This window comes from Phyllobates terribilis, unplaced genomic scaffold (genome assembly GCF_046119375.1).
Source record: "Phyllobates terribilis strain yellow unplaced genomic scaffold, ASM4611937v1 Scaffold_11__3_contigs__length_659146591, whole genome shotgun sequence".
In the NCBI taxonomy this organism is placed as follows: domain Eukaryota; kingdom Metazoa; phylum Chordata; class Amphibia; order Anura; family Dendrobatidae; genus Phyllobates; species Phyllobates terribilis.
The window spans coordinates 107,105,315-107,130,505 of record NW_027362771.1 but is presented as its reverse complement, the minus strand read 5'-3'; the positions used below and the strand labels follow the sequence as shown (position 1 = coordinate 107,130,505).

At 45.2% G+C, this 25,191-nt stretch overlaps 1 protein-coding gene across 5 annotated transcripts in view; it reads left to right on the top strand.

Annotated features, from left to right (window-relative positions):
* Positions 1-25,191, top strand: part of GFRA3 (GDNF family receptor alpha 3) — a 151,327-nt gene that overhangs the window by 69,183 nt on the left and 56,953 nt on the right. For 4 of the 5 annotated variants that reach the window (XM_073651420.1, XM_073651422.1, XM_073651419.1 and 1 more), the window contains exons 2-3: positions 3,730-3,993; positions 22,327-22,416. In XM_073651420.1, coding sequence (XP_073507521.1) covers positions 3,730-3,993; positions 22,327-22,416 — 354 coding nt within the window. The remainder of the gene's footprint in view (positions 1-3,729; positions 3,994-22,326; positions 22,417-25,191) is intronic. The other variant, XM_073651421.1, reaches the window with a different exon arrangement.

The following is a 25,191-nucleotide window of genomic DNA, read 5'->3' as shown; positions in this document are numbered from 1 at the left end:
TTTCCTATCACTGAGCCAATTCTTAACCCACATAAATATATTTTCCCCTATCCCCATTGTTCTCATTTTATGTATCAACCTTTTGTGTGGAACCGTATCAAAAGCTTTTGAAAAGTCCATATACACAACATCCACTGCATTTCCTTGGTCCAGTCCAGAACTTGCCTCCTCATAAAAACTGATCAGATTAGTTTGACAGGAACGGTCCCTCGTAAACCCATGTTGATATTGGGTCATGAGGTTATTCTTCTTCAGATACTCTATTATAGCATCTCTTAGGAAACCCTCCAGGATTTTACCCACAGTAGAGGTTAAGCTTACTGGCCTATAATTTCCAAGTTCAGTTTTTGTCCCCTTTTTGAATATTGGCACCATATTTGCTATACGCCAGTCGTGTGGTACAGACCCTGTTATTATGGATTCTTTAAAGATTAAAAATAATGGTCTATCTATGACGTTACTTAATTCGTGCAGTACTCGCGGGTGTATCCCATCCGGGCCCGGGGATTTGTCAACTTTAGTGATTTTTAGACGCCGCCGTACTTCCTGCTGGTTTAAGCAAGTGACATTTAATGGAGAATTTTTGTTATCACTAATCATGTTTTCTGTCATGCGATTTTCTTGTGTAAATACGGTTGAAAAAAAATCATTTAGCATATTGGCTTTTTCCTCATCCTCATCTACCATTTCACCCAGGCTATTTTTAAGGGGGCCAACACTATCATTTTTTAGTTTTTTACTATTTATGTAGTTAAAGAATATTTTGGGGTTATTTTTACTTTCTCTGGCAACGATTCTCTCTGCCTCAATCTTTGCTGCCTTGATTTGTATTTTACATTATTTATTTATTTTTCTATATTTATTTAATGCCTCATCACTACCTACTTGCTTTAGTTCTCTAAATGCTTTCTTTTTGTCACTTATTTCGCCCCTTACAGCTCTATTTAGCCATAGTGGTTTCCTCCTATTTCTAGCATGTTTATTCTCAAAGGGTATATATTGTGCACAGGTCCTATTCAGGATGTTAATAAATGTCTCCCATTTGCTTTGTGTAGCTTTATGTCTCAGGATATCGTCCCAGTTTATTGCACTAAGATCATCTCTCAACCGTTGGAAATTTGCCTTCCTGAAGTTTAGTGTCCTTGTAACCCCTCTACTACACATTTTATTAAAGGTTACATGAAAACGTATTATTTTGTGATCACTATTACCCAAGTGACCCCCAAATTGTATATTTGATATGCGGTCTGGCCTATTGGTTAATATTAGGTCTAGCAGTGCCCCCCTTCTTGTTGGGTCCTGAACCAGTTGTGAAAGGTAATTGTCTCTCATAGTTGTCAAAAATCTATTACCTTTGCTTGAACTACATGTTTCTGTCCCCCAATGTATTTCAGGGTAGTTGAAGTCTCCCATAATAATGACTTCTCCTTGAGTCGCTGCTTCATCTATTTGCTTTACGAGGATATTCTCTGCTACTTCCATTATTTTTGGAGACTTATAACAAACCCCTATCAGTAATTTATTATTTTTCCCCCCTCCCCTTATCTCCACCCACAGGGACTCTACATTTTCATTAGATTCACATATATCCTCCCACAAGACGGGTTTTAAGGATGATTTTACATATAAACACCCCCCCCCTCGCTTGTTTGTATGGTCATTTCTGACTATAGCCCTGTAAATTAACTGCCCAGTCATGGCTCTCGTCCAGCCACGTCTCAGATATCCCTACCATGTCATAATTATTTTCCAACAAAATTAATTCTAATTCCTCTATTTTGTTGGTGAGGCTTCTGGCATTAGTGTACATGCATTTTATGTATCTCTCTGTACCTCTATTCCTTCTTACTTTATTGACTGTTCTAACCCCACCCACAACTTATTTTTTTGTGCCCAGGTCACTATCTGCACTATCTTCCCCACCTATAAAATGAATACCCTTTCCACCCGATCCCTAGTTTAAACACTCCTCCAACCTTCTTGCCATTTTCTCCAGAAACCCAAATCCCTCCTTCCTACACCAGTTCTTGAGCCACTTATTTATCTCCCTAATCTCCCGTTGCCTCTCTGGTGTGGCACGTGGTACCGGTAGTATTTCAGAGAATACCACCTTGGAGGTCCTTGCTTTCAGCTTGCAGCCTAATTCCCTGAAATCATCTTTAAGGACCTTCCACCTACCTCTAACTTTGTCATTTGTGCCAATGTTCACCATGACCGCTGGGTCCTCACCAGCCCCTCCCAGTAATCTGTCAACCCGATCAGCGATGTGCCGGACTCGAGCGCCAGGTAGGCAGCACACTGTACGACGATCCCTGTCTTTGTGACAGATTGCCCTATCTGTTCCCCTAATAATTGAGTCAGTCCCCCACTACCAGCACCTGCCTGGCCTGCCCTGCTCTCCTATTTCCCTCTTTACTGGAGCTGACACTCCTCCGGCTTTCAGGGGACATGCCTTGCTGCAGCAGTGCTACCCCTGTACCGTCACTCCCCTCATCTGCCAACTTTGCAAACTTATTGGGGTGTGCCAGATCAGGACTAGCCTCCCTGGCACTCTTCCCTCTACCCCCCCTTCTAATGGTCACCCAACTAGCGGCCTCACTGTCCTGCAGCTCCCGACTACCACCCTCCCCCACATCTACCCCAGTGAGCTGCTGCTCAGTGAGCAGCAGACTCCTTTCCATATTGTCAATGGATCTCAGAGTTGCCAGTTGCTCATTTAGATCCAGTACCTGGGCTTCCAAACGCACAACGTGCACACATCTCGCGCAGCAGTAAGCAACCCCGACCGGCTGTTCAAGGAATGCATACATGTGGCAAGATGTACACTGGATAGCATTGTCAATAATGGAGCTCATTTCCTAATGGGGATTGCAATAGACAGAATGTTTAGTAAAAAGAAAAGTAAAGAATTAATAAAATACAGACAGCAATTCAGTCCAAAGTCCTCCCTTCCAAACTCCCTGAATCCAAAGTCACTGAAAAACAAGTCACACACTTACTTTCCTTCGCACTTACGCTCCGGATACACTCAGCTCGTTCACACTCGCAAACTAAGAGATTTAGAGAGTTGTTGTTTTCTTTCCCCCTTTTCCAGCAGTGCACCCTACAGCTCAATGCACTTCCAAAGGACTGGATGCCCAACCAGCTGCCCCTTATAAACCCTTAATTATGACCCCTCCCCCTTAATTAACCCGTTGTGAGTATAGCTACACCTCAGCATTTTAGTGCAATGTAGTTAACCCTTAAATACACAGGTAGTAAACTAAGAAACTGTAAAACTGTAGTGAGAAAATAGGTTTTAACCAGCCCAATAAAACTAAACAGGTAGAAAAGCAGTCAGATTTATATACTTGGTCTTATTTTTTATGGGGGTTAACACACACTCTATCAATGCTGCTGGGGCCCTCTCTTCTGAGAAATATGCTGTTGGGGGAGTCCAAAGGATGGGCCCAGAAGGGGTAGGCTCAAGGTATACAGCCCCTATAAACTTTGCTTCCCCTTCCAGAGTTATAACATGTTTGCGCATGCACAGGCAGGGAACACACTTGCTCCCCTGCAGCACACGTTACAGAGCAGTTGAGAAAGGCTGATGTATTTTGAACAATAAAAAAAATTGGTTTGCAGAGATGGACATAGCCGTTAAGAGTTCAACTAATGCTGTATATGAGCAAAGGTAGCTGATAAGTACTTATTATCATCTGATATGTGATTTTTCTTTTTTTTCTTCAGTTTTCACTTTGTCCATGGAACACAATGACTGCGTAGCTGCAGAATTCCTTTGTAAGAATGATAGCCTGTGCAATAACACCTACCTTGTGTTAAAGAATTGCTCTGGCCCCAATGGAGTGTACTTTCTAAATACACCCGAATGTCAAGAGGCATCTCAGCTAATTTCTCAGACTCCCATCATCCATTGCAAATGTCAACATCGTATGAAGAAGGAGGAGCTTTGTTTGAACATATATTGGACTGTGCATTCTGCCTATATGACCGGTAAGCACTTTACGCAACTTTCCAATTTACGTGAAAAGATTACATGTAGTGATGCATAAAACAGAGCTCTTTTTTTAAACATTATTTAAGTAAATAGAACATAAACAAATGACATCAGTGCAGCATATGGAATTATAGACAAGGAAATTGAGATATCATAACAATATCAATAAAAAGACAATAGTATCTCAATGGAACAAATCAAGGCACATGAAACAATATATAACAAGACAAATACAAAACTAAAACTAGTATACCTAGACAACAAGAGACCTAAGCTAGGGAAGTGAATGATATCTGAATAAAGTATCAGAAAAGAATTAATGCAAGGGAGCATAATGTATGAGAGACATCACATACCGAAACAAAGCTATGTGTGTTGCGGCGCGTTGGCAAGATTAATAAACAACCTGAATGAGGTAGGAGATAAACCGTAATGGGAAGGAGAAGGAGGTGCTCAAGATATGAGGGAATAAGTAGTAGTTATTTTTAACCCACAAAACCGCTAAACCGGCCAGGTAGGTTTCCAGGTATACCAAACCTCAAGAAAATGGGAATGCCGGGAAGTCTCCCAACTAGTGAGCTCCTCCAGCTGCCTAATCATGTCAACCTTATTCAACCACTCAACATGAGTGGGGGTGTAACCTGCAGCCAGTGCAGAGGGATCAGGTATTTTGCCGCCCCGTAGAGGGAGCAGATCATGTTTTTTAGGTTTAAAATTTTGAGATGGGCAGGATAGTAAGACTTCTTTCAGAGACAAGGGACCCCTTATCAAACCTAGCTCTTTCAACGTCTCCTCTATTTTAACCCAGAAAGGTCTAATATTAGGGCAGTTCCAAAATATATGGGACATGTTCCCCACCCCTGCTTTACATCTCCAGCAAAGGTTAGAGTCAGACAATACATAATGGCATAAAAGTTCTGGCGTTCTATACCACCGTGTTAATATTTTGTACGAATTCTCTTGCAAAGATATGCACCTGAAGAATCCGTGAGAATTCGTAAGAATGGATTTGACTTCTTCATCCGCCAAAGAGATGTTAAGTTCCTTTTCCCAAGAATATATAAAGGAAGGTTTTTGGAAGGACTGAGGCAGGATCATATGGTTATATATCTTCGATATTCCTTTAGGAAAAGGGAACGAGAGTTTAGATAGCATGCCCACCCATGAACCTCCTCCCGCACCAGGGAATTTAGATTTAAAGGGGTATTCCCATCTCCAAGATCCTATCCCAATATGTAGGAGGTGTAATAATAATAATATTAGCAAATAGCTCCAATTAGAAATGTAGTATAGTTTTTTTGATTCGCTATGTCTCTTTCCTCATGTGCTGGCATCGCAGCACCTTAGGTATCCATGTATACGTCCACTGATAAAGTGACAGTTAGTTAGCTAGTTGCTTGTGGTTGTAACCATGGATACTTAAGGTCCTGCAATGCCTGCACACGAGGAAAGAGACAATGAATTAAAAAACAATACTACATTTATAATTGGAGGTATTTGCTAATATTATTATTATTACACCTACTACATATTGGGATAGGATCTTGGAGATGGTAATAACCCTTTAAACATTGAAAGAATGTGGGTGACATGTTTGTGTTGTAAGAAATTAATGGAGCACGTGGAGGAATTAACCAGCCATGAATCCAGCTATGGGATTTTATTGGTCAGGAACTGTTTGATTGAAAAGTTCGGCAAATCCGACCAGATATTATAGGGATCTGAATAATTTGGGTCTAGAAAGTACAGAATGGTAGAAATAGGGGCCTGAGCTGAGGGAAGTATGCTCATTTTTAGATCTTTATCTAAGTCTCGTTTAATCTTAAGGGAAGTGGTAATAGTAATATCACTTATGGTCTCGGAAGTGGGTACAACATTTGCCCATATGTATTTGTGTGGATCCCCTCTCTTGGATGCACTGGCTAATTTGAGCCATCTATTTAAGTGGATTGCTTTGTAATAGTTTAGGACACTAGGAAGGCCAATACCCCCCTTATGATTAGAACCGAGCTCTTTTGATGATTTTCATACTAAGAGCCTCTTACTAGTATTAGGGTAGTGTTTTTTTTTCATTTGTTTTTTTACTTCTGTACAATGAAATCAATCTTTTTCTGTACTCTTAAAGTGAATATTTTATCAGAAAATGATCTATCTTTTAAATCAGGTTTTTGCATTCCATGTATTTTATAACAAGTTATTTGAAAAAAAGAAATTTCATATCACAATAGGTATTAAAAAAAACAAAATTAGTAATCTTGTTTTTTTTCTCACTGGCCACTGGTGCTTTTTAGACTCATACATCCAGTTCTTTCAGTAAAAATTTTCATCAGGCTCCTTATTATGAGAGGCAGGATTACAATTATGGGTAACGCCTCTATTCACAGCTGATAACACAGGATTCCCCAGTCACAATAGGAGATGATGTCACAGCTGACCCTGCTCCTCCCTTCACAATAACCTTTTTACACATGAGACCAAAGTAGAACACTTTGGGCTAAATGCAAGACACAATGTGTGGCTTAAAACTAACACTGCACATCACCCTGAAAACACCATCCCCACCGTCAAACATGGTGGTGGCAGCTGTGGGGATGCTTTTCTTCAGCAAAGACAGGGAAGCTAGTCAGAGTTGATGAGAAGATGGATGGAGCTAAATATAGTGCAATACTGGAGGAAACCTGTTAGAGGCTGCAAAAGACTTGAGACTGGGGCATAGGTTCACCTGCCAGCAGGACAATGACTCGAAACATAGTGCCAGAGCTATAATGGAAGGATTTAGGTCAAAGCATATTCATATGTTTGAATGGCTCAGTCATAGTCCAGACCTAAATTCCATTGAGATCAGTGACAATACTTGAAAATTGCTGTTCACAGATGCTTTCCATCCAATCTCACTGAGCCTTTAAATGTGCAAAGCTGGTAGCGATATACCCCAAAAGACTTTAAAAAATAATTGTAGAAAGGGTGGTGCTTCAAGGGGGCTGAATACAAATACATGTCACAATATTCAGATTTATATTTTTAAAATAAATTAGAAAACCATGTATCATTTCCTTTACACTTCACCAAGACTTGCTACTTTGTGTTAGAATATCACATAAAGTCCAAATAAAATATATTTAAATTTGTGGGGGTAACGTGAAAAAATGTGGAAAAGGTCACGGTGCATGAATACTTTTTTAAGGCACTGTCTATATATACACCTACCTAATTTTTCTTATTTTGTCTTTTTTTGAGAAAGGGATTTTAATTTTGTTTAAAAATAGGAAAAACATTTAGAACCTTTTAACTGTGCATGTCTGTTTTTGCATACCTGTTTTACTGGTCAAATTTGACACCCATAACACATCACACCAATACAGCGGCCTATTGTTGCCTTAGGCTTTTCGGACATGTACGTAGCTAGCATTTCTTGCACAGTCCTTTTTCACAAGGGTTGAAATAATTGCCAAAATTTAATTATGGTGTTATAAAAATTAATGGTAAAAGAAAAAGTAGCAATGGATGGGGATATTGTAAAACAGAAAAAACATACCACATCTAAGACTGTCAAAGCCGCAAGCAGCAGCTCCACCATCATCACTGGGATCAGCTGTCTGGGCAGTAGTACCAAGCAGGGCTACCACCAGGAATTTTAGGGCCCCATACTGGCAAAATTTTCAGGCCCCCTTGAGACGACGCCCAGGCTCCGCTTCCCCTCCTCAAACCTTCCACAGTTCCACCGCCCACTCTTGGAAAAACTCCACTTGTGCACCACGTCCTCACCAATCACACATTAACAGTTCCCATTGAACACCATATCACATACATAGCCAGCAGCTTTTGTTTTGGCCAAAAGATTTTTTAAGGCGCCACCACGACAAGGTAGACTCTTCTGGCAGGGCCCTACTTTACTCTAACCTCTTAAACATTTCTTAAAATATCCAATACTCTTTTTAGGTATATATATATTTTTTTTCTTTAAGGGAATGTGTCACATACATTTTTTAAAATGACCAATAATATCATATACAAGGGACAAATACTGTCACGCCATGACCAGACCACATAGTACCACCACATAGTGACTGAATAATACCACATACAAGGGACAAATACCGCCACACCGTGACAAGATCACATATTACCACCACATAGTGACCGAATATTACAATACTGATCATTAATAAAAAAAAACAACACAATACTAAGTGCCATTATACACAGGATCTCTGTATATAGTGTCAGTGTACAGGTAATGCAGTGAACACCACTGACATTATACACAGGATCTGCGTATATAGTGTATAGTGTACAGGTAATACAGTGATCACTGGTGATATTATACACAGGAGCTCTGTATATAGTGTCAGTGTACAGGTAATACAGAGATCACCAGTGACATTATACATAGGAGCTCTGTACATAGTATATAGTGTATAGCAGGGGTCCTCAAACTACGGCCCGCGGGCCACATGCGGCCCACGGAGGATTTTTATCCGGCCCGCCGGGCTGTGGGCAGAGGAGAGCGGTGTCAGCGCCCTCTCCCTCCCGCTTGCTCAGGGCCCCGGCAGCCGGATACTTACCTCTCCCCGTGCCTCCGCTGATACGCTGTCTTCCTGGTGCGCGCTCCCTGTGACGTCTCAGGTCAGAGGGTGCGGTGACGTCTTCACACCGCGCCCTCCCCTGAGCTGTCACAGGCAGCGCAGAGCGGGGCGACGCGGGAGTACAGACCTGAGCAGCGGCAGCAGGTGAGGAGGAGGGAGGTGAGTATTGCATTTTTTTTTAATGTATGGAGGCATGGGACATAATATTAGGGGTGACATGCTGCATGGGGCATTATATGGGGGGGTGACATGCTGCATGGGGCATTATATGGGGGGGTGACATGCTGCATGGGGCATTATATGGGGGGGGGTGACATCCTGAATGGGGCATTATAACGACAGGGGAGTGATATCCTGTATGGGGCATTATGTGGGGGGGGGTGACATCCTGAAAGGGGCATTCTAACGGCAGGGGAGTGATATCCTGCGTGGCGCATTATATGGGGGGATGACATCCTGAAAGGGGCATTATAACGACAGGGCAGTGATATCCTGCATGGGGCATTATATTGGGGGGTGACATCCTGCATGGGGCATTATATGGGGGGGTGACATCCTGCATGGGGCATTATATGGGGGAGTGACATGCTGCATGGGGTATTATAATGGGGGGGTGACATCCTGAAAGGGGCATTATAACGACAGGGGAGTGATATCCTGCGTGGCGCATTATATGGGGGGGGGGTGACATCCTGCATGGGGCATTATAAAGACAGGGGAGTGATATCTTGAATGGGGCATTATATGGTGGGAGAAAGGGACATCCTGCATGGGGCATTATATGGGGGGTGACATCCTGCATGGGGCATTATAAGGAGGGAACAGCCTGCATGGGGCATTATAAGGGGGAAATAGCCTGCCTATTGGGGACATTTACCTGCCCATTGAGGACCTATGCTGCCTATTTGGGACATTTACCTCGCCATTGAGGACCTATGCTGCCTATTGGGGACATTTACCTGCCTATTGGGGATATTTACCTGCCTATTGGGGACATTTACCTGCCTATTGGGGACATTTACCTCCCCATTGCGGACCTATGCTGCCTATTGGGGACATTTACCTGCCTATTGGGGACATTTACCTGCCTATTGGGGACATTTACCTGCCTATTGGGGACCTATGCTGCCTATTGGGGACATTTACCTGCCTATTGGGGACATTTACCTTCCTATTGGGGACCTATGCTGCCTATTGGGGACATTTACCTGCCTATTGGGGACATTTACCTGCCTATTGGGGACCTATGCTGCCTATTGGGGATATTTACCTGCCTATTGGGGACATTTACCTCCCCATTGAGGACCTATGCTGCCTATTGGGGACATTTACCTGCCTATTGGGGACCTATGCTGCCTATTGGGGACATTTACCTGCCTATTGGGGACCTATGCTGCCTATTGGGGATATTTACCTGCCTATTGGGGACATTTACCTGCCTATTGGGGATATTTACCTGCCTTTTGGGTATATTTACCTGCCAATTGGGGACCTATGCTGCCTATTGGGGATATTTACCTGCCTATTGGGGATATTTACCTGCCTATTGGGGACCTATGCTGCCTATTGGGGATATTTACCTGCCTATTGGGGACCTATGCTGCCTATTGGGGATATTTACGTGCCTATTGGGGACCTATGCTGCCTATTGGGGACATTTACCTGCCTATTGAAATACCGGTTTATCTAACTTTACTTGTTCTTCATTTTAAATATTGTATTTGTTCCTGTATTGTTTTTTTTACGTCAAAATAAGATATGTGCAGTGTGCATAGGAATTTGTTCATAGTTTTTAAAAAAAACTATATTCCGGCCCTCCAATGGTCTGAGGGACAGTGAACTGGCCCCGTGTTTAAAAAGTTTGAGGACCCCTGGTGTATAGTATCAGTGTACAGGTAACACATTGACTCAACGGTGACGTCTCTAATGTGAAGATATTCATCTTCGCATTTCATCCAACGCAGACCGCCATCACTTCTTCCCGCCAGGACTCATCTCTGCATTAAATAACACACATTTATCTAGAGCACCGCTTCCAGAGCACATTCCCCAACTTGTACACTACACAGCTGAATACAGACGTGCACCCACAATTAATATATAATTAATTAGTTATTATGCAGCCCACTATTTCAAATATAAATTGTAATCCACCACTGTGCCCCCATTAACTATAAATAGCCACTTTCCCCACCTAATGAATATATAAATTAATTAACAACTGTACTCTTTCCCCCAATTCATTACCAGTCACTGCATCCTCAGCAACCCCCACTCTGTACCTCCCGCTCCCCCAATTAATTCGATTTACATGTCCCCCCTCCGCCCCAATTCATTGTCATGTCATGTCCTCTCTCCCACCCCCACTCTCTATTCATTATCAACTGTTCTCCCCCACATTCAATACATCATTTACTCTCCTCCACCCTCAATTTATAATTATTTGATGCCCCACCCTGATTCATCATCATTTGCTCTTCCCCGCCCTCAATTCATCAACATTTACTGTCCACCATCCCCCAGTCTCAATACATCATCATTTAATCCCCTGACCCTCAAAATTCAGAATTATTTGCTCTCTCCCAGCTCCCCAAAGTCATTTGCTCTCTCCACCCCCACCTTCAATTCTTTTGCTCTCCCCACCCCCCACCTTCAGTTCAATTGCTGTTCCCCATCCCCCAACCTCACTTCATCATTTGCAGTCCCCCGCCGCCCTCATTTCATCATTTTCAATCCCCTTGTCACCATCATTTGCAGTCTCCTGTCCCCCTCCCCCTCACTTCATCATTTGCAGTCCCCTCGCCCTCCTCCTCACATCATCATTTGCAGCCCCCTCTCACTTCATCACTTACAGTCCCCCGTCACTTCATTGTTTGCAGTCTCCCCCTCTCACTTCATAATTTGCATCCCCTCCTCACCTCACTTCATCATTTGCAGTTCCCTGTTCCCCTCCCCCTCTCACTCCATCATTTGTAGAAAAAAGAGAAAAAAAAAGTTTTTCATACTTACCTCACTTACGATCCTCTGCAGGTGCAGCTCTGCTTCTGCTGTCCTGGCAACGACCAGTGGCGCGCGTACATGACGGCGCGTATGCAATGACGTCATCACATAAGCGCCATCAACTGACCAGAAATCCGGAAAACGCGGAGGGAGCTGGAGCTGCGCCGCCGTTCAGGTACTTTGACGGCCGTGGAGCTCCAGGAAAGCTCCCAGCGCCGAGGTGTGCGCCGCCGAAGGTGGTGACCCGGCGCACAGCACTTTGTTACACCCTGGGGCCCGGTGAGCAGAAGCACAAGAGGGGGGGGCCTGGCTGGGCCAGGTCCCCTCTGCTCACCAGGCCCCATACAGCAGTAAGGGCAGTAATGCCCTGATGATGGCTCTGCTACCAAGTGCAAATCCCAATTAGCTTTCTTCGCAGCCTGCAGGCATATTACTGGGGAGTAAGTGGAGGAAGTTATGGACTATATGGCACATCACCCGTCTCAGTCGCAGCAGGATAATGTTACAGCTACACCATCAGTTTCAGTTAGTATTTTACATAGCCCTCTTCCTTTGCCGTCGTAATAAATAATTTTTTACATTGACACCTCCATCTGTTCTGCACGTTTGTCATCTGAAGCCGGCCATACACATTAGATGGCTGTGGACTGAATGATGCTTCGGCCAATCGTTCGGCTAACAGCCACCTCAGCTGACACGCCCACACATAGGAGCGCTCGCTCAACACTATTTAACCATAAAGGTTTGATTTTATTTCTGGATATTTTGTTAACAGAGTACATGGTTATGTTCACACACAGTATTTTTACTGTGCTTTTTTACATGTGTGTTTTGTCCACAGTAGTTGTTTAATATAATTAGTTTCATTCAGCAAAAAAACTGCTGCATTTTTTAAAGTGTTTTTGCACTTCCTTGTTGCTTTCTATGGTTGAAAAAAACGCTGCAAAAACCTGAAAGAATTGACATGCTGCAGATTTAAAAAGTGCTGCAGTTTTCAAATTCAATCAGAAAGAAAAACAAGCATTCACTTGCAGACATTTGTTATAATTGGCACATTTATTTTTTTCTAGGTCCATGTTTTTTCTTAATCACCTACTTTCCTAACAGGTCCTACTATAAATCCTCATTAACCCCTACTGAAGCCCACTCTCTTTCTTCACTATCTACCCCCTTTTTTGTGAAAATTGATTTCTGTCGCATTTTTTCTGGGAGTTCTGTGACCAAAAATGCTGTAATTTGGATGTTTTGATCTCTTTTTTTTTTTTTTTTACATTTTTACAGTATAGATTAGACAATTTAATATTTTGATAGATCAAACATTTATGGACACTGTAATACCAAATATGTGTTTTTTTATTTTTTACATTTCTTTATTTTTAACTGGTGAAAGTGGTTGATTCAAATTTTTTTTCTTTATCATGGCAACCAATAGGCAGTCCTTGATTTCATCGCAGGGGGTCAATAGACCCCCAAACTGTGGCATTTAAGAAGTATTCAGCAGCGATTGGCAGTATCAAACTGTTGTCCAAGGAGATGCCAGCTACCTAATACTGTTGACGTCTGCCTCATGAGGAGCAGGCTCAGCTCCTGAAGCCGCTCCAAACACCCTGACACAGTACATGATGCAATAGTATGTCATGAAGCATTATGGGATTAAAAGCTCACCCAACCTTCTAACCATTTCCTCAGCACAGCTGTACCCTCTCCATTGATGTGCAACCTGTCCCTACTGTAGAACCTATAACCAGCAGAGACTTCAGCCTAGTCCTTCATGAATACAAGCCCTTTCTTCTTGCACCAATGACTAAGTCACTTAGGCCACGTGCACATGACTAGCCCAGTGGGGTGGGGATGACTTGGTACCCGGGCCTTTGCCTGGCCTTGAGGATGTCGCGGTGGTCGGCTCCTGGGCCCGTACCCTGGGGTCACGATTTAAAAGCGTTGATAGTTGTTAATTTTATAAAAGTTTGTGACGCCACCTGTGGCTTCTGGTGAGAATCACCAGCGCTGCGCAGTCCACTGAGGCCGATGATAAGGCAGCTCGATGGTATAGCTCCCCACAGGTGGAGCTGGGCCTCAGGGCACCTTACGGAGAGGGGGATGCAGGACAGGTGAGACCCAGCTGGGTCAGAGCAAGAACAGGGACAGACACGATAGTCACTTCAGTACCTTTTACTGATGGGAATTCAGGCACGTCCCGGAGCACTGTAGGGTGAAGGGTGCATATCAGGATCCTCCCCAATGAGCGGGCGTAGGGCCTCCTGTTACTTGTCTCTGCGTATTAAGTTTCTGACCTGCCTGGGGCTAGGCCTAGCTTTGTCTCTGTCCTGCGCTGGCTGACCTTGTGGTAGGGCCTTTTCTTGGAGTACACGCTCCTCAGTTTGCAGGGCCTATGTGTCTCCCGGCTCTGTTACGTACCAGCACTTTAGCGATCCTGGGACTTGTAGTTCTCCAGGGATTCTGGTTATACGTTACTGGGTCATAGAGATCCCGGTAAGCTTCGGACCCGGTGTCCGGTAAATTCTTCGGGGTGAGCTAGTTAAGCTCCTCTGCCCCCTAAGTACTAACTCTCCACTCGTCTTCGGCCTACTTGGGCCCTCACTAGGCTATACACACTAACGGCAGCTTGCCGCGCTTCACCGATCTTATGGCGCCGGCACACCTAAAGCTCACTATTCTGAGCTTCAACTGAACTGAGCTCTACTCTGCATTCAGACCTTTACTTGCTGAACTCTCTAGAGGAACTCCTGAATCACTGAGCTCCACTGCAGACTGACCTCTCTTTGGCTCATCTCCTGCAGGAACTAAACTGCCTGGCTCCACATTCCCTATTTATATCCCTAACGGGCTCCCCCTGCTGGTCTGAGGTGGAAGGTGGAGATGTGTGAATGTTTATGGGGGCCTCTTGTGGAGGATTCCATCAATGCACACTTCTAGGATCTGTGATACCAAGCGCAGCTGGGCGTCACATTCCCCCCTAGCAAAGCTCAGCACTCCCGGGCTGAAGTACATTTTATAAAACAATAAGAAAACATGAACAATCTTCCCTTTATGGGAGGCACCAAGCTTAAACATTGCATAACAAAACATAAACGGATACAAAGCGTCCTCAGAGTTCAAGTCTCCTATGGTGAGGTTCCCAGACAGGATGTCCATCTCACAGGGTAGAGTACTTGGTGGTTTGAGGGACCTGTCCCAAACCCTCAATGTAGGCCCTGGGGTGGCTGCAGGGCAGGAAGATCCCGAGTTGGACCTCCAATACAGCCACTCCCGACAGATTTTCCTTCCGAGGTCACCTAAAAGGGGCACTCCAGGGAGCGCAATTATATACAAAAAGCAGTTTTTGGGCTGCACATAGTCCTCAGCCACGAAGTTCTTAGGTAAGCAATAAAGAAATTAACAAGGTAAAGTGTCCATATCACTTGAATTGTTCAATAATAAAGCAAAGCACAAAATAATACACATATGCATGGAAATACACAATAATACAGTACATTACAATTTAATACACAATACCCCAGGGGTAACTATCTACATTTTCAGAAATTTCACTATTTTGCTGTGTGTACCTGACAGGGGGTTTACTTCGCGTGCTACGTGTTGATCTGCGTAGTACTGGGATGCGTGAAGTACTAGTAGGTACACTACCTCCCAATGTGTCAGCACTAGGTGTGGAGGGGCTACATAACTGTATTGACCTCACTACTGGACTAGCAAGCATACCATTGGCTGGGCCTTCTCGCTCTGTTCCAACCGGTGATCCTTCTTCCGGGGATTCTGCTTGAGCAGGCTTTTCTGCAGCACTTATAGGTTCTTCTTGCTGTGGGTTGAAGGTGATTACAGGGATGTCTACTGCTCCTCCTATTTGAGGCCAATCTGCCGGGAAGTCAGTGTGGATCACTGTTTCTTTAGGCTCCTCCGAGATAATGAGAGGCGCTTCTTCTTGGGGTTTCAGTAAGTCTGGACACAACTTTAGGTGGTCCCTGGACACTGTAGCAGACGTTCTTCCTCCATCTCGACTGATTAAGCAGGTCTTCTTGTTATCAAACCTTGACGGTAACACAGTGTAGGGTTCTCTCTCCCACTGGTCATCAAGTTTGTGATTTCGTCTTTTCCTTTTCAATACTGTTTCACCAGGTGTGAAGGGTTCTGCGAGCGCGTTTTTGCTGTAGCGTGCCTCCTGCTTTTCTCTCACCCGAGTGAGACTGTCCTCGACACAGGCTTGTACTCTTCTGTACTGCTCTTGTCTGGTCGTGTCCCAGTCCTCAGTGGTCATATCAGCTTCAGGCTCAACAACACCAAGCTCCAGATCCATGGGCAGCTTTCCTGGCCTTGCCCGCATGAGGTATGCCGGAGTGCAATTGGTGGAACTTACTGGTATATGATTGTACAGATCCACTAGGTCAGGTAGTAGGTCTGGCCACTGATTTCTCTCCTCAAGTGGTATGGTCTTTAGCAGGTCGATGATGATGTTGTTCATCTTTTCGCAGAGACCGTTGGTTTGTGGGTGGTAAGGTGTAGTTCTTATCTTCTTACACCCGTAGAGATGGCAGAACTCCTTGAACAACTCAGCCTCAAAGGCCGGGCCTTGGTCCGTCAGCACCTGCTCAGGGTATCCATGGGGTCTACAGAAATACGCTTGGAACGTCTTTGCTGCTGTCTCTGCCGTCAGATCTTTGACAGGGGCGACCACCAGGAAACGTGAGTAGTGATCCACCATGGTCAGAGCATAAGAGTACCCTGACCTGCTGGGGGACAGCTTGACATGGTCCAGGGCCACAATCTCCAGGGGTCGAGTCGTCTTGATGGGTTGCAGGGGTGCCTTCTGGCTGCTGTAGTCTTTTCTTCTAAGGCCACAGGGTCCACAGTCTCGGCACCACCGTTCAATGGAGCTGCGCATTCCTACCCAGTAGAATCGACACTTCAGCAGGTTCTCTAGCTTTTTCCAGCCAAAGTGCCCCGCCTGATCGTGGTAAGCTTCTAATACCATCTGGATGTCTGTCTTCGGGACCACTATCTGCCATACCATCTCATGGGTTCTTGGATTGACGTACCTCCGGCATAGCTTCTCACGGTAGATAAACAGCCGGCTTCTCTCGTTCCACAGCTGCTTTGCTTGCAGAGACGCTTCCTTCTCCAGGGAGGCACCTTCTTGGGTTATCAGCTCCTTGATGCGGCTGACAACCTGGTCGCTGTCCTGGGTCTCCTTCCAGCTGTGGTGAGGCAGGGGGTTTAACGTCTTTTCACGCTGCCTCCTGGAGGCTCGTTGCTCGTGGATCATCCCATTCCGGTGAAAGGCAGGTAGCTCTATCTCTTCCAGGTCATCCACTTCTTCTTCTGTGTCTGACTGGTGAGGCATCCTGGACAGGGCATCGGCGTTGGCGTTCTTGCGGTCCCCCCCGGTATTTAATTGTAAATTGGTAATTTGACAGCCGAGCCATCCATCGTTGTTCCAGTGCTCCTAGCTTAGCTGTTTCAAGATGGGTCAAGGGGTTGTTATCAGTGAAGGCAGTGAACTTACTGGAGGCTAGGTAGTGCTTGAACCTTTCAGTGATGGCCCACACCAAGGCCAGGAACTCCAACTTAAAGCTGCTATAGTTCTCTGGGTTCCTCTCAGTCGGGCGGAGCTTCCTACTTGCGTATGCGATCACTTTCTCTTGGCCATTCTGCTTCTGACTTAGAACAGCACCAGCCCTTCGTTGCTGGCATCTGTATACAGCAGGAACGGTTGGCTGTAGTCAGGGTAGGCTAGGATCTCATCGCCCGTCAGGATCTCCTTCATCTCTTGAAACGACTCGGCTTGCTCCTTACCCCAGTGGAATGAGGGGTTTTTGCCTTTGGGGGACTGCCCTACCAGGAGGTCTTGCAGAGGAGCTGCTTTCTTAGTGTAGTCTTTTACAAACCTAGTATTCCACTAGTCCCAAGAACTGACGCACCTCCTTGAGGTTCTTTGGCTCCGGCCACTTCTGGATGGCTGTGACCTTCTCCGGGTCTGGTGCTACCCCTTCCGGACTGACAATGTGCCCCAGGTACTGTACCTTTCTCTTGAGCAGGTGGCACTTTGAGGGCTTCAACTTCATCCCGTACCGGGACAGTGACTCAAATACTTCTGCCAGGTGTTTCAAGTGGTCCTCGTACGTTCTGGAGTACACTATCACATCGTCCAGGTAAAGTAACACAGTCTCGAAGTTGCTGTGTCCCAGGCAGCACTCCATCAATCTCTGGAACGTTCTGGGGGCATTGCAGAGTCCAAACGGCATACTGTTGAACTCGCAGAGTCCCATCGGGGTGGTGAAGGCCGTTTTCTCCCGATCCTCCTCAGCCACAGCTACTTGCCAGTACCCACTAGTGAGGTCAAGGGTGGAAAAGTAATTTGCAGACTTTAAGACGGCTAGGGACTCCTCTATGCGTGGTAAAAGGTATGCATCCTTATGTGTAATGCGATTTACTTGACGGTAATCTACACACATTCTCATGCTCCCGTCCTTTTTCCTAACTAGCACTAGGGGAGCTGCCCAGGGACTACAACTATCCCTTATTACCCCCGCCTTCCTCATGTCTTGCAACATTTCCTTTGCCTTCTGGTAGTGTGCTGGTGGTATAGGCCTATAACGTTCTTTGATTGGGGAATGGTCGCCTGTGGGGATATGGTGTTGAACCCCCTTAACCCTCCCGAAGTCAAGAGGATGTTTACTGAACACCTGCAAGTATTCTTGAACCACCCGGTGTACACCCTGTTTCTGATGGGCAGGAGTGGTGTCTGTCCCAACATGGAGCTGTTGACACCAATCCTCCACTGGGGTTGCAGGGTCATTATCTTCCACTTCATCTGGTGAGGTTAAGGACTCTGCCCTGTGAATGCAGTTGTTATCTACAGCATGTAATTTGGCAACAGTGGCATAACGGGGCAATCTGACCTCGTCTTCTCCACAATTGAGAAGACGGATGGGCACCCTCCCATTGCATACATCTACCACTCCCCTGGCGGTTAAGAGCGTAGGTCTATGCTCGGAGCAAAGGGGTTCTACTACCTCCTGGTAGCTCTGTCCTCTAAGACCTATAGCAGCTCTACACCAGATGAGCATTTCACTCATTGGGGGAATGACAATGGGTACGGGGTCCGTTACCCGCACATTACCGATTTCACCTTCTGTTAACCTTACTTGCTGTTGGTACATCAGGACTCGGATCTCCTTCTGCAGCGCCCTCCTCTGTCTTGGTCTGGTAGTATCAGCTATCTGTTGGAGCAAGAACACAACTTCTCCCAAACAGTTACAAACAATGTTAGTGCCAAGTACCATATACGGATTGGTGTCATCAGGGTTAGTCTCTACTACAATTAGCCCCTGGTCCTTCAGCTCCACTCTCCCCACCTTTACAGTCACATTCTTAACCCCGATTAGGTTAAGGGGGAGTCCTTTTGAGGCATAAACAGAAAGATTTGGAGCTGGCGGTCTTAGGTCGTCCATGGACCAGAACCTCTTGTAGAGGACGTCAGGCATGATGGTTACCTGAGATCTTGTGTCCAGCAGAGCGTGCGTCGGGATCCCGTCCAACACAATGGACAGGAAAGGTCTTCCTCCGACGAACCTGTTGTACCAGTCTGATGGGCCTGGTGAGTTTACTCCTGGGTGTCGGCCCTCGGCCCCAGGCTTTTCTCGTTTAAAGGACAATTCTGGGCGGTGTGTCCGGTCTTGCGGCAGCGATAGCAGGTAGGGTCCTTCTGTGGATGGCGCAGGTCACTGATCCTCGTAGAGGGTGGTGTTGGCCTCCTCCTCCTTCGCATCCAGGGGACATCCTCAGGTCTATCGGCTAACAGGATTTTCCCTCCTTCCTCGGGCTCCGTCCGCAGCTGCAGGGCACTCAGCACAGTGGTCAGGGTTTTGCTCAACTGACGCATCTCAGAGCGCAGACTGTCCAGCTCCCTAGGGGACGTTGCTGGAACCTTAGCTTCAGCAGCCACTGGGGAAAAGATGGGTGTAGCAGGCACTGGGGTAGCCCCACCCTGGTAACATTGGATGGTATTTGTTTCCAGGGGCTGCAGTCCTTTTATAGCCATGTCCTTAAGATTGTCAAAGGTGGCATCTGGATGATCCAGGGACCACCAACGCACAGTCCTGCTCTCCTCTGGAGACCTCAGTCCCCGGACAAACTGTTCCTTCATCATTTTGTTTTCGTTTTCGATGCTGGTCGGACTAACCTGTTTCAGAGCCCGCAGGGCCCCTTGTAGACGCCAGGCATAGTCCCAAACATTGTCCTCCGGGTGTTGGGAACAATTGTAGAACCTCATGCGGAGGTCCACCTCAGTAAGATCCTCAAAGACAGTCTGTAGCTTTTGAAATATTGCGGACACTGGCTCCTGGTCTGCGGCCGACCATGTTTCCACTTCCCGTTCCGCAGCACCAGTCAGTTGTCCTAATACAACAGCGGCTCTTTGTTTGCCTGTCATAGAGTACATGTCTAAGATACCACATATCTTCCGTTTGAATCCAGACAGGGTATCTGGTTTGCCGTTGTATTGGGGGAGCCACTTTGCTCCAGGAATGTACGGTAGAGTTATTGGAGTGACAGGAGTTACAGGCGCTGCTGGTGGCATCGGGCGCAGGTTGAACATCAGGGACGTTGGCCGGTATCCCGGCGTTGCGATGTTTGTCGAACATGCTGGCGCCCCCCCTAGCTAACCGTGGCCTACCTTCCAGTTTTTCTTCCGGTAGGCCCCAGGTCCACAGGTGACGGTTGTTTTCAGGACCTTGCGTCGCTTGCGTCCTACGTCAGGGCGTTCAGCGACGCTCCTTCCAGGACCTGGCGCTTCTTGGTTTGACGTCGAGGCATGGGGCGTGTCCGGGGCTGCGCGCTATTTTGCAGGTACGCCCCTCAGTTTCGCGCGGTTACGCCCTTCTTCTCGCTCGGCGGCCCAGCAATGGCGGCACGCTTCACCACAGTCAAATATACAGTTTGCTTCAATAAAGGCGCACAGTACCCGGTGGCAACGGGCATAACACCCCGTCGTTGCAGCGGGCACGCGATCCTGTTCGTGACGCCAGGAAGAGATGACTAGCCCAGAGGGATGGGGATGACTCGGTACCCGGGCCTTTGCCTGGCCTTGGGGATGTCGCGGTGGTCGGCTCCCGGGCCCGTACCCTGGGGTCACTCTTTTTAAAAGCGTTGATAGTTGTTAATTTTATAAAAGTTCGTGACGCCACCTGTGGCTTCTGGTGAGAATCACCAGCGCTGCGCAGTCCACTGAGGCCGATGATAAGGCAGCTCGATGGTATAGCTCCCCACAGGTGGAGCTGGGCCTCAGGGCACCTTACGGAGAGGGGGATGCAGGACAGGTGAGACCCAGCCGGGTCAGAGCAAGAACAGGGACAGACACGATAGTCACTTCAGTACCTTTTACTGATGGGAATTCAGGCACGTCCCGGAGCACTGTAGGGTGAAGGGTGCATATCAGGATCCTCTCCAATGAGCGGGTGTAGGGCCTCCTGTTACTTGCCTCTGCGTAGTAAGTTTCTGACCTGCCTGGAGCTAGGCCTAACTTTGTCTCTGTCCTGCGCTGGCTGACCTTGTGGTAGTGCCTTTTCTTGGAGTACACGCTCCTCAGTTTGCAGGGCCTATGTGTCTCCCGGCTCTGTTACGTACCAGCACTTTAGCGATCCTGGGACTTGTAGCTCTCCAGGGATTCCGGTTATACGTTACTGGGTCATAGAGATCCCGGTAAGCTTCGGACCCGGTGTCCGGTAAATTCTTCAGGGTGAGCTAGTTAAGCTCCTCTGCCCCCTAAGTACTAACTCTCCACTCGCCTTCGGCCTACTCGGGCCCTCACTAGGCTATACACACTAACGGCAGCTTGCCGCGCTTCACCGATCTTATGGCGCCGGCACACCTAAAGCTCACTATTCTGAGCTTCAACTGAACTGAGCTCTACTCTGCATTCAGACCTTTACTTGCTGAACTCTCTAGAGGAACTCCTGAATCACTGAGCTCCACTGCAGACTGACCTCTCTTTGGCTCATCTCCTGCAGGAACTAAACTGCCTGGCTCCACATTCCCTATTTATATCCCTAACGGGATCCCCCTGCTGGTCTGAGGTGGAAGGTGGAGATGTGTGAATGTTTATGGGGGCCTCTTGTGGAGGATTCCATCAATGCACACGTCTAGGATCTGTGATACCAAGCGCAGCTAGGCATCACACACACACTGAATAATTGGTGAGTTTTTTACCTCAGTATTTGTAAGCCAAAACCAGGAGAGGAAAGTGTAATAGAAACCCGTCACCACTTCTGCATTTTTTTACCCACTCCTGGTTTTGGCTTACACATACTGAGGTAAAAACTCACCAAATGCTCAACGTGTGCACTTGGCCTTATTTATTATTTATTTTCTTGGTTGCTAGGAGCAACACCGTAGAGTATTAATGCGTCTTCTGCTTCAAAAGGGGTTTGGGTATGCCATCATTTAAAAGACTCTGTGTGCATATGCCATAGCTGTTACCCAGTTATCTACTTCAGTGTCTTGATCTTGTCCACCTCCACCCAACTCTATATCACTGGCCCCAGCTAGAGCATCCTCAGTGAGCTTTAAACTTCTCTCCAATACTCCTGAATGTTGCAAGCTGCATATTTAGATCCATGACCTTGGCTTTCAATTATGATAATAATAATAATTATGTATAATAATATATAGTAATATTAAACATCATGTAACTTAATTCACTATTTACTGTTCTGTTTTTTGATACAGGTAGCCTAGTTTTCTATGACTCTCCATACACAGACGAGTTAGAAACCAAAGAAGAAACAAAGTTCACACAACTTTTAATTGTCCCTTCTGGTAAATATTTATTGCATATTGTTTCCATGTGTCTGCCTTGCTTTTTTTTGCTATATATATCTTAAAGGGATTGTCTTGGCTTGGTCACAAGTTTAGGTCCACTAAGGGGGTTAAAAATGAAAGTAAAAATAAATTAAAAAATATAAAAAAAAAAAAAAAAAAAATTCAAATCACTTATTTTTACTCCATTAAAAATAGCCATATTTATTATCCCTTTGTCCAAAGAAATCCAACTTTTGAAAATATAAACTTATTGAAGCCATGCATTACACGCTGAAAATATAATGCCAGAATTGCAACTTTTTGATTTACGCACTTTCCATAGAAAATACAATGAAAAAACTCTCAAAATGTCATATATATTCCACAATGATATCAATAAAATGTCCAGCACACAAGCCCTTATCCAACACAATGGATTGAAAAATCTGGAAAAATAAAAAAGTTACAAATGTCAAAAGATGGCGTCGAAGATATCTTTTTTTCCCACAAATTTCTAAATATTTTTTGTCCACTAAAATAACAAAAAACTGGACAAGTTTAGTATGTAAGCTGTAATCTTACTCACCTGTAGAATCATATTACCTGGTTATTTTTACCACATGAAGAACACTAAAACAAAAGTCAAAACAGTGTCAATTTCAAACTCACATTGAAGAACCAAGTTATAAGCTTAGATATTGAGTATGAAGCATTTCTTATATACACATAACCCAGGACCTCCTGAATTCTTCACACATATTGACAGCTACATATCTAGAGGCTGTTTGGACACATAACATCTGTATCAATTACTTGACCATGTTTTGTCCTTGACTTGTCTGTTTTCACACATGGTACTATTCCACCAGGACCATTCATCCCTAATTTCCTGATCTGGGTCATTGTACTTATGTTCCACATACAAGATGTTGCACATTTTAATAAAAGTCACATGGAAACCACATGTCCTTATCTGAGCCTAAGGAACGTTAAAAATATCCTGAATTCTAACACTGAGATTAAGGTTTTCTTATGTTCGTTATAACTGTAACCATGCTTATAATAATAATTATTGGATTTATTTCAATGTAGGTTTGTGTACACTGTTCTATCCTTTATAATATGATATATTCTGGCAGGGCAGCATTTTTCTTTTCTAAAATCTGTTTTTTTTTCTAAAATCTGTGTTTTGTTGAAGTGGAAAGAGAAGACTTCACTACATCCAAAACAGTCCAGGGTGATGGCTGCATAATGAGCCTCAGTAGGCAAAGGGTCGGGAGACGTCTTTAAAAAGATGGGTCTTACCCACTGTGTTGGAAAGAAATTTTTACTAGTGCCAACCATCTAACACACACGTATATACTTGTGATTGTGCTTCTGCTTTTTCTAACATGTCCTCTATACATGAAACTGAATCTTTCTAAAATTTAACTTTTTGCCTTCCCTTCCTCTACTAATCTGCTAAAGGCTGGGTGCCCACAGTGCATTTTGTTAAGCGTTTCCGCAGTGGCAATTCTGCTGCAGAAACGCTTAAAAAATGCTTGGTAGAAGGCCTGCCATGTTCCCCAATGATAATCCGCATGTGCTGTGTTCATGCTGCGGAAATTTCCGCTGCGGATTATCATTGCGGAAAAAAACGCAGCACTACCAATTATTTTGCGGAAGTGCTGCGTTTTCACCGCCATTGACTTGCATTGAATCGCTTGGATTCCACATCACTGCATCTGTAGATGTGGAATCCAAGCGTTTCAATGTGTGGATGGTACCCGGATCTGGAGAGAGAAGACTCTCCTCCGGACCCGGGTACCATAGAACCTGTAAAAAAAAGAATAAATTAAAAAATAAACATTATATTTACCTTCTGATGGCCACCGGTGTCCTTGTCTTCACTTGCCGGCAGATCGCGGTGGACTGAAGGACCTGCGCTGACGTCATAGTCATGTGACGGCAGGTCCTTCAGTGTAGTGTACCGCGAGCTGCCGGCAAGCCAGGACGGAGCGAAGCAAGACTGTGGGGGCCATCAGATTGTAAGTATAGATTTATTTTTTTATTTTTAACCATTCTTTAAGGTCACAGTATATAAATCCATGCCGTTTGCATGGATTTATATAGTGTGACCAAGTTGTCAAGCACTTTCCAAGTGATGCTAAAATCGCTTGGAAACCACTTGTCAACCCGCACGCGGAAATGCATGTGAAGAACGCTTCACATTCGCTTGTCCCTGGCAGGAAAAACGCATGTACAATCCGCATGTACAATCCGCATGTACAATCCGCATGCGTTTTTTCTGCCAGGGAGATGCAGAAACGCTCAGGAAAAAATCCTGAGCATTTCTGCATCGTGGGCGCATAGGCTAAGCCTGATATTTCTATTTCCATGTGTGATACTACCATTACTCCAAGGCAAAATTGTTGTCTTAGGGTTATATTTGACTGAAATCCTTCTTTCACTCTCTGTGACAAAACAGTGTCTAATCTTAATCAGCCAGATGTTTAGATTTGTTAAGCCAAGAGAAATATACTATTATCTTTGTGTTGACTTCTAAATGTATGTGTTTTTCTTTGGCTAGTCAAGAAGGACATACTATTATGTGTATAAACCTAAATATTGACTTCTCTTGGTTTGGAAACAAAAATGTTTGGTAATATGCTAATTACCTATTGTACTAAAGTCAGCTAGTTTATTTACAAGAGCAGAGGGATAAGCTCAAACAGTGAGACCTGATCCCTCCACCTCACCCCCTTCCCCTGACCTGTGACTGATGACCTTAACCACATACAGTACAGACCAAAA